The sequence below is a fragment of the Echinops telfairi genome, unplaced genomic scaffold, assembly GCF_000313985.2.
Source record: "Echinops telfairi isolate 266 unplaced genomic scaffold, ASM31398v2 ScPeMD7_74;HRSCAF=306, whole genome shotgun sequence".
Lineage (NCBI taxonomy): Eukaryota > Metazoa > Chordata > Mammalia > Afrosoricida > Tenrecidae > Echinops > Echinops telfairi.
In genome coordinates, this window is record NW_022103972.1 from 297577 (window position 1) to 308318 (window position 10742).

The 10742-nt window shown below is 40.0% G+C and overlaps 1 gene segment (V, D, J or C); it reads right to left on the reverse strand.

Annotated features, from left to right (window-relative positions):
* Positions 1 to 1319: 1319 nt before the first annotated feature.
* Positions 1320 to 10317, reverse strand: LOC101646774. The segment is given in 4 exon segments: positions 1320 to 1419; positions 7809 to 7866; positions 9835 to 10158; positions 10242 to 10317. Coding segments are annotated over 4 exon segments (534 nt in total).
* Positions 10318 to 10742: the final 425 nt, after the last annotated feature.

Consider the following 10742-nt stretch of genomic DNA (forward strand, 5'->3'; position numbering starts at 1 on the left):
ATATTTTGCTAGTTTCATTAAATGGAAAATGAGGTAATTAATGTCAGAGTTTTTGTTTCTACATTATACAGATGCTTGTTGCTATGAATTCCCCACTAAGTTCTCTTCAGTTGAGTCCTACTAGTTTTTATGTTGTGCTTTCATTGTCATTCCGTCCAGTACAGCCATATCTAGGATATGAAAATCATTAAATACATGCCATAGCTATCAATGACACAAATAGTGTTTGTATCTACCAATGTCTGCATCACTCACACTCACTGCTACCAAGTCCATGCAGAAACGTAGCGACCCCATAGGACAGGATATAATTGCCCATGAGCATTTCTGAAACTGTAACTCTTTATGGGAGCAGAAAGCCCCATTTTTCTCCTGTGGAACAGCTGGGGGTTTTGAACTCCTCAACTTTCAGATCGCAGTCTAATGAGTAACCACTACACCAAAAGGGTTCATGTGTGCATGCATATGCAGATTTACTTGTGCTTATGCATACAGTATATGAATGAATGAATATTGCCATTGGTGTGGGGTTTTGTAGAAAACATTAATGAAGAGAGGTTTCTTGGAGAAAATATTTTAGAGGTAAAGGAAACCCTAGATGCAGGAAGTACTTTGCTCCCATGCCTCCACCATTGCCCCTGCCCAATAGGCTTGCTTTGTGTGATCCCTATAGAGCAATGTCATTATTGCTGGGAAGGTTGTGCATGGGATGGCACTGAGTCCTCTCACTGTTCCTCTCACACAGCAATGGACAGCTGTGCTCTCAGTTGTCCTTGAGCTCAGCTGAAGGGAGAAATGCTTGGTGGATTTTCTTATGGAGCTTGAGAGTCAACTCCATTGAGATGGGTAAATTTTTTTTGTTGTAACCAAAACATATTAATGACTACTACAATCTTCTCTGCAGGCTTTGGTAGATCCAACTCCAGAAATATGTAGTTTCCAGAGACAGCAAATCTCAGGGAGAAGATGTGAGGGATTCATCACACCCGGACCAAAATCCTGATGCTGTACCTGTCACAGGACACCCAGGACAAGGGGAAAAATCAATGATGACAACTAATGTTAACCTCTTTATGTCAACCCTTGATAATCTCTTGATAATACCAGAGAAAGTACCCACAAGGCCAAAGAATGTACAAGACAATTACAATTTATGAACAATTGTGTAGTTACTAAGAACTCTGCCCATAATGTGATGTTTTTCATTAAGATTTGAAATTTTACATGGAAATTGAATGGGTAATCTCTATGTTAGAAACCCCAGGAGAAACAAACAAACAAACAAACAAACAAACAAGCAGAGTAGCCCCAGTTTTTCCTCAGAAACGGAAAAGATAAAGTCTCATGCCCTCCTCCTCTTCTTGGGATGGGCCTCCATTTACTGCGAAATCAGGAACTTTAAACTGAAGAGCAGAGCATCTGTTGGGACACAGAAAACATAGAGAATAAAAATAAATCCTAATTTCATTAAAACCCCAATTGAGAGTGGACATTTATTCCACCCTCTTTTCCATTTCTCTGCACATTCTCTGGCAAGTTCCCTCCACTTTATCCAACCTCTCAGCACCAGTTGGTACTGTGGAACATGTGGTGCAGAATTTTGAGACCCAAAATGGGCAAAGGACATGAATAGGTACTTGACTATAGGAGACATTCAAGTTACCAAGAAACACATACCAAAGTATATTAACTCAAATACTCACTGGTGCTGTTATTGTTAGATTATGTCCAGTTGGATATAACTCTTTATGACAATACAGAGCATGTTTTGATCTATGGTATACCCTCAATCATTATTCTGTTTGATCCTCTTTTTTACAAATATCATGTTAATAAGCTGTGTTGACAGCCTTTTTTTCTTTTTATATCAACCTTTGTTTTAGCAGTCCTAGGAATCCAGCACAATGTCCTTCAGGGGCTGACCCTCCTGCTTACATATGTAAAGTACGTCAGATGAAGTCCCCCATCCTGGATTCTTTGTTTTATTTGCTTGTTTGGTTATTTATTTATTTATAAATCATTTTGTTGGGGTCTCATACAGCTCTTTTTACAATCAATACTTTCATCCATTGTGTCAAGTACATTTGTACATATGTTGCCATCACCATTTTCAAATCATTTTCTTTTTACTTGAGCCCTTAATATCAGCTCCTCATTTTCCCCTTCCGGGCCTCCCTCCGTCATGAGCCCTTGATAATTTATAAATTCCCCCAACCATGTTTTAGACCAACTGGTGTCTCCCTTCACCCACTTTTCTGTTGTCCATCCCCTTCGGAAAGGGTTATATGTAGATCATTGCAATCAGTTCCCCCTTACCCTTTTGGTATCTCTATTCTCATTATTGGTCCTGAGGGGTATATCTGTCCTGTATTCCCTGTGTTTCCAGCTTTTATCTGTACCGTGTACATGCTCTAGTCTAGCCAGATTTGCAGGGTAGAATTGGGGTCATGATAGCGGAGGGGAGGAAGCATTAAAGAACTAGAGGAAAGTTGTATATTTCACCAGTGCTATACTGCACCCAGACTGGTCTGTCTCTTCCTTGTGACCCTTCTGAAAGGGAATTGTTTACAGATGGGCATTGGATCTTCACTCTGTTGACGCCCCCTTATTTACATTAATATATATTTTTTGTTCTGGGTCTTTGATGCCTAATACCTGATGTCTTCGATACCCTGTGATCACACAAGCTGGTGTGCTTCTTCCATGTGGACTTTATTGCTTCTGAGCCAGGTGGGCACTTGTTTACTTTCAAGCCTTTAAGAACGCAGATGCTATCTTTTTTGATAACTGGGTATCGTCAGTTTTCTTCACTACATTTGCTTATGCGGCCACTTTCTCTTCAGCAATTGTGTCAGGAAAGTGAGCATCACAGAATGCCGCATGATTAGAACAAAGTGTTCTTGCCTTGAAGGAGTACTTGAGTAGAGATCCAATGTCCATCTGCTACCTTAATACTTAATATGTAAATATAAGTACATAGATCTATTTCCCTATCATTATATTTTCATATGTACATGCCTGTATTTAGACCTCTATACATGTCCTTTGCCTCCTAGTTCTTTCCTCTATTTCTTTTACTTTCCTCGTGTTCCACTAACATGTTTGGCCTTCATTCAGCTTTCAACATTTCCTCTCGGTTACATTGCCCTTGATTAAGCCCCATAAGGCATTCTACACCCTTCTCTCCATCCATTTTAGATCATTTGTTGTTCCCTTGTCCCAGGGTTGGTTGACAACCCCCTTCCGTTCTCCCACCTCCCCCTCTCTTGTGTCTCCCCAAACTGTCAGTCCCCTTGTTTTCTCCTCCAACTTGTTTATCTGTATCTCTTTTAGTTAGTCAGTTGGAAATGTACTTGATAGTATTCCCTTTCCACTAATTGCAGTTACTGATAGTTCAAGTGTTAAAGCTATTGCAGGTTCAAAACTATTCAGAGAAGGGATTGATGACAAATTAAAAACCGTTCTATTCCCCATCAAGGTCAGAATCTCAGGATATCTTCTGTTTTTGCCAGGGGGTGTAAGTAAGCCTATGACAAAAATAGTGCCTTTCAAATCAATTGGTTGTGAAACGAGAGAAATAGGAATATCTGTGAACGCCAGACTGCTTACCATCTTCACCCCAGTGGAGGGCCTCGAGATAAACCTTCACTCCAAAGGAATGTCAGAGCAAAGTCCTTGGTCAATGTAAAGCTTCCCTCTTTGACTGATGGGCTACTTCTTTATAGACCTCAGGGTTGTCTTACAAGAAGTGCAGCCAAATGCTCCTTAGAGGCAAGGATGGAGAGACTTTGCCTCACATAATTTGGACATGTTGTCAGGAGCAGCCAGTGCCTGGCCATCATGAGTGGAAAAGTAGAGGACCAGTGAAAAAGAGGAACGTCCTCAACTAGATGAACTGATAGATTGGCTGTAACAATGGGCTGGAATATATGAGCAAAGGAAGGATGGTCCAGGACCAGAGAATATCTCTTCAGTTGTACACCAGGTCTCTATGATTGCGACTGGAAGGCACCTAATAACAATAGTGGGGCTAGAGGGAGTTAACTAATCTCAGTCTCTCTCATGCTAATTTCAGTCAAGTTTGCCCTCTCCCTGAGTGCTTTCTCTCTTAGAGATAAGTAAGGGAACTGGTTCAACTGTCATCCACATGATACGGGGAAGAAGGAGAGAGATCATCTCTCTCTCTTTCAGTCCTGAAGACAAAGAGGTGTGTAGCATGGCCATGTGAGTCACCTAGAATTTGCCACCTTACTGAGGATGCCTCAACAATCTTGCTCCCCTTGAGAATCTGGTTCAAGATTCTCTTGTAACTGAGAAAGTAAAAACTTAGGGGGTTTATTATTTTCTTTAAAATTTTTGTTTGTTGGTTTGTTGACTCTGTTTGTTTTTGAGATTTCTTGGACTGGGTGGTTTTAGAATTGCCATATTTTATTCAAAGCATTTAAACACTTTCATGGAGTCATTTTTAACACCTGTGCTCAATGCAATCTGGTGTGATTTCTTGCTTGTTACTCCCAGGGATGTTCATTTTGCATCAGAATAATTGAAAATTTCAGTAGTTTCTCTGTGCATCATGCTATACGGAGAAAATAACTGGAGAAGCTATACTAAATGAAAAACACATCAAGATTGTAATAAACCATGTCACTAGTCTGTGATATGTGGATGACATGAAACTGCATGTTGTAAGATAGTATGACTTGAAAAACTTACTGATTGAGACCAGGGACTGCTGCCTTCACTTTAGATTACAATTCAATGTAATGGAAATCAAAATCCTCACTGTGAGACCACTAGAAAATATCATGATAAATTCAGGTAAGACTGTAGCTGTGAAGGAGTTCACAACTACAAACAATCTTCACGGAAGCTGCAGTCAATTACACGATGCATTTCATTGAGAAAATCTGCTGCACAAGACATCTTTAAAAGGTTGAAGAGCAAGGGGTCTCTTTCAGGTCTAAGGTGTACCTGGCTCAAGGTGTGTGGTTTTCAAATGTCTCATATGCACGTGAATGTTGGACCACAAATGAGAAAGATCAATGATAAAATGTTGTGTTTTAATTAGGGTACTGGTGAATAATTTGATATTATGATGGACTGCCAGAAAATAAACAATTGTGTATTTGATGTTGTACTGTTATAATGCTTAATAGAAAGAAGTGAGGGTGTGATTACTTCATCTCAAGTACTTTGGACATGGGTGAGTGAAATCAGAAATTTGAAAGGGCATAATCCTTGATTAAACAGGACGACCTTAAACAACATAGATTGGCATAGTTACTGCAACAAAGCCCTCACACATGACAACTATGGGGATGAAGCAAGACTGGTTTCATCCTGTTCTCTCTAGTGTTGTTGTGAGTTCAAACTTATTTAATAGGACTTAAAACAGCAAATGCAATGTCAATGACAAAATTCACCTTTCAATTTAGAACCAGATAAGGATATCATTTAATGCCAAAGTTATTTTATATCATGCTGCAACCTTTAACTATAATGATCAATCAGAAAAACGTAAAATAAAGGCATCCAAAATGACAACCAAGATGTAAAACTCTCTATAATCACTGACAATATCACTCTAAACATAGAAAACCCAAAAGTGCTAAAGAAGATTATTGGAACTAATTGAAAAGTTAAGCAATTTCACAAGTTATAAGGTTAAAATAGAAAATGAAAACTACAGTTTGATTCCCACATACCAATATAGAAAGCTCTGAAAGGGAAATCAAGAAAATAATACCATTTACAATAGCCATTTATATGATAATATAAATTGGAATAAACCTAAGCAGAAAAAACAAGTCTTGTACAATGAAAACTATAAACAAACACTATCCTAAGATAACAAGACACACACATTGATTAAAAAATGGGCCATGTCATGAATAGAAAGCCTCAACTCTAAAAATAGCACACCCTACGAGCTCTATAATTAAAATGCAATTCTGTTCTAGATCCCATGGTCTTTCTTTAAGGACATGGAAGTTACTAACCAAGTTTAAAAGAAATTACTCATCAAGTTTTAAAAGAAATGGAATAGACCCAGGCTAATCAAGGTCAAATCCACCCCTCCATACCTATGAGATGCTGGGGGGTAGTGGATTGCACAATAAATTATTAAATTTAAGTTTTGCAGTTCTAGACTACCATCTACTACTCAAGAGAAAGATCAAATTTTCTGATCATGAAAAATTTTAGTCTCAGAAACCTAAAGGAGAAGTTATGTTTTGTCCTCTATGGTCCTTTGAGTCTAAGCTGACTCAACAGCAGTGAGATTGGTGCTTAGGTGGGGAGTGGTGGTGGTGCAATTCCTATAACTGCACCTGAGCCAGACCTCCGGGAAAAAGAACAATTACAGTGAGCCATATGTTCAAGGGGAACATCTCTAGATTTTGTCTCTGAGTCCCTAAGACACTCTCCTCTAGAAATGTCCACCAGAACAAACACTCACTTGTGTTTCAGTTCTTCAGGATGTGAATTACATGTTTCTACAGAAGATACTAGAATGGGTTGATCTATATATAAAACCAATGGTCACACAACAAAATATGGTTCACTAATCCAAGGCAGAATAACTATCTCAAGGATAATTTCAAAACTACTGTCCTTTTGCGAATTAGTGGAATGAAACTTGAGGACACAGCTCTATATGACTGTGGAAGATGAAGATGAAGAAGAGTCATTGTGAACCCCATCGCGGATGTTCCTACCCCACACCCCACACCCCAACTTTTGCACACAGAATATAGTCTTACCAAATTTTATCACTTATTTTAATGGAGCATATTACTCTTTTTCTTCATATTTGCCTTCACAATATTTTTTTTCTATTCTAAATTAAGACAAAATAGGGTTCCTACTGTAGTTTCCTCTCAATCTGCTGCTAAGCAGTGGGAACAAAACCAACTCCAGTCACAGAGGAAGCTCTCATCTGTGCTCACACATGCACCTGCTTCTGGTTCCTGGGCCTGTTCATTTGTGTCTGAGCTCCCACTGCTGGTGTGAAGCTCTCCCAGTTCAGCCTCCAGCTGTCCTGCAGAGTGGTGTATGTGGGGCCTCACATGGACTTCTCTTCATGTCTCATTGCACAGTGATCCTCAGTGGTCACAGAGCTCAGCTGCACGGAGAGATGGCTCTTGGATGGGTCTGGGTTGATGATTAGATGGTCTGTATCTTCTAAGCCACTCTGACCTGTAGAAGGTCCTTCCCATCCACTCAAGACCTCTCTCAGGACAGTGCCTGACCCAATCCCAAGTAGCACGGGTGCATAGTCAGGTGACAGAGATGGGAGTGAGGTGGCCCATAGGCATACATTAAATTTGTACCCTGCCCAGATAATTCATTTAGTCATTGTGAGGTCTGAGAGCTATTAATACACAAGATATCCTTCTGCCCTGAGGGGAAATCAGTAAAGCAAGCAAGTGACTAAAAAATGAACAATCTCTTCCTCAAAACCCAAACCCACTGCCAGTGAAGTTATTCAAATTCACAGGAATCCTATAAGATGGATTGGAACTGTTCCTTAGAACTTCTCTGACTGTAAATATTTACAGGAAAAGACAACCTCCTCTTACTCAGAAGAAATGGTTGGTTTGAATTGCTGTCCCTGTGGTGAGCAACCCAATACTTATCCGACAGCAGCACCATGTCTCTATTTCTGCACCGAGAAGCCCATAGTAAAGTAATCTTTAAGTGTCACTTTGAGATGCTAAGGGATGATCTTTTCCATATTAATATATGAATATGAGCTCTGGACTATGAATAAGGGGGGTCATATCCAAAATGTATGGCCTTTCACTTACCTTTTGGAAAAGAATGTTGAAAGTACCGTGGAATGAGCTGTCATTATAACAAGCAGATCTGTTGTGAGGGAAATACAGCCAGGGAGTGCCTTAGAATGAAGGATGGTGAGACTTTGTTTCATGTGCTTTGGACATGTTATCATGACACAAATCCCTTCAGAAAGACATAATCCATGATTAAGCAGGGGATCAGGGAAGAAGAAGGCACATCATGTGATGGATTGACACAGTGGCTGTAACAATGGGCTCAAAAATATTCATTGTGATTATGGTGCTGAAGAAGGCATTATTTAGTTCTGTTGTACTGTAATCACTGAGAATTGGAACTCTCTGTGGCACTTAACATCATCAAAAATAAAAATATAACATTCTTCCCAGGTTGAATAACAGTGCTGGGAGAAAGGGTGTATGTTTTATGTGAGAAAACACCCCTAGAAAAAGGAAATATGTGTTATAAATACTGTCTTTATAATTGTTCCTTTCTTGAAGTTCACTGTGTCTAGGCTAATTGGTAGAAAATGTGTTCTCTACATATTTATGGAACTTTAAGCACCCAATGTTGTTTGTTGCCAGGATGGTTGTTAAAGACTCACAGGGACCCTGTGTGAAAGAGACAAACTGTCTGAATAGGATTTTCTTTTCTGTCATACTGACGGGAGAAAGTAATCAGGTCTTTAACAAATGGAGTCACTGGGTGGTTTTGAACTGCCAACCTTTTGGCTAGAAGTTGAGAATTTAATCGTTGTGTCACATACTTTTATAGTCTAGGCTCACCTAAGTATAATTTACATGCATCACCCTTTCCTTTTTGCAGGTGGGCATTTATCTTCATGTTGGCTAGTGTTAAGACATTATATAGAGTTCTTCGATGTCAGCAGTATTGTTATTATTTTCTTGAGAATTTATTGTATGGTGCCTTCCAATACATTGTGTGATTTTAGTGGCAGCCCTGAGCAGTATCTCTGTAGTGCCAGAAAAACCTGCCATAGTTAAGAAAACTAAGAGTGACTCCAATAATGGACAAAACCATGTAAGAAACATCAAAGCAAATTGATGCATGTGGGTTATAGTGTTAGAGAATGGTAAATGTATGATTATCATGGACTGTCTGAAGAACTAGCAGTTCTGTCTTGAAATAAGCACATCGTGGATGGCTCCCATGTATTTGGGCATATTCTTAGGAGAAACAAGAACCGGAGAATGGTCTTGTGTTTGGTAAAATAGAATGTCAATGAAAAAGAAGGAGACTTTCAAGGAGGTGGATTGTCACAAAGGCTGCAACGATGAGTTCAAACAGAGGAATGATTGTGAGGATAGTGCACTTCAGGCAGTATTTCATCCTGTTGTACACACGATCTCTGTGTTGATCCTACAATATCAGCATATACAATATTATCCAGGTCATTCTAAGTTAAGATTATTAAACAAACCTGAGTTGTGAACATTCACTGGAATGAAAGCATTGGACACTCATCTGATGGCTTGGAGAAAATGTGGGGCTCACACGAGAATTTTTTCCCACCATTAATATTTTTACAATGAGCCCGGTGATGTATTCTTTGGGTTGAGATCTTCATGTCACCATTTTTAAAACACAAGCCACTTCAAGGAAGAAAGACGGAGCTTTCTACGCCCATAAATAATTACAATCTCCAAAACCCACAGGGGCGTCACTATAAATTGGCATCAACACAATGGCAGTGAGTTTGCTTTTTGGAATATTTATAACTTTGACAACAAACGACATTAGTTAGTACCCCGAATTGTAAGCTGAGGTCTCATAAAGGCATATTACTATGCCGTCTGACTTTGTAAAGATGGTGAAAGATAGACAAAGCCCATTCCAATGAAAAGAAGGCATGTTCAGATGCATGAAGCTTCTCTTGAGTCTATGCATGGTGCTCCCTAGAGAGGTGCTGACAAGGTGAGGAACCCGCAGCTTCTGAGAGGAAAGCATCCCTGACTTCTCTCTCTTGAATCTGCCCAAACCATGGCCTGTTGTAGGGAGGTTTGTGTCTGGACTCACACTGACTTCCCATCACTGTGTCTCTAGCACAGTAATACACAGCTGTGTCCTCAGGATTCACAGAGTTCAGTTTTAAAGAAACTTGGCTCTTGGAGGTGTCCTTGGTGATGCTGACTCGTGACTGGAGAGATGAGTTATAGTATGTTTTCCCATCATAAATTATTATCCCAATCCACTCTAGTCCCTTTCCTGGAGCCTGGCAGATCCAGTTGACATTGTAGCTGGTTAAAGAGAATCCAAAGATGGCACAGGTGAGAGACAGGGTCTGTGAGGGCTTCTCCAGTCCAGGGCCTGACTCTTGTAGCTGCACCTGGGCCAGGACACCTGCGGATAAAGAGAAACACAGTGAGTCATGTGCTCAGATGCTGCATCCCCAGACTTCATGTGTGAATCCCTGAAGCTCTCACCTCCCGGAGTTACCACCAGAAAGAGGAAAACCCACACATGCTTCATGATCATGTGGATAAGATTCGTGACACCCAGAAAATGCTCTCCAGGGTGAGAAGGAATAAGAGTTTAAGTCCATGTGTGCTGTGGTTTCATGTGACTGCATATTAGATATTTGCATGTGGGAGATGGATTTGTATGTAAAAGTGAAAAGGGTGAGCCCTGCCTCTGGGACTCAGACTAGAAAAGCGATGCTGGTGGTGTCCTTGGGAGAACACAGTCCTCTCTCCAAGGGCTTCATTCTACCTCATACAAACATCTGTTCATATTTTATGTTTTGTGTAGCTTTATATCCATCACCATCAGAAGAACGCAGATAATCTAGTGGCATTAAAGACAATTTCTATCCTCACCACGTTGTGGAATCAAGACCAAGACAACCTGAATCTTTCCATCCATCTGAACACATTGGGAAACAACTGTGTGTCATCCCAAATCCTTCTTTCCCCTAGGATATTTCA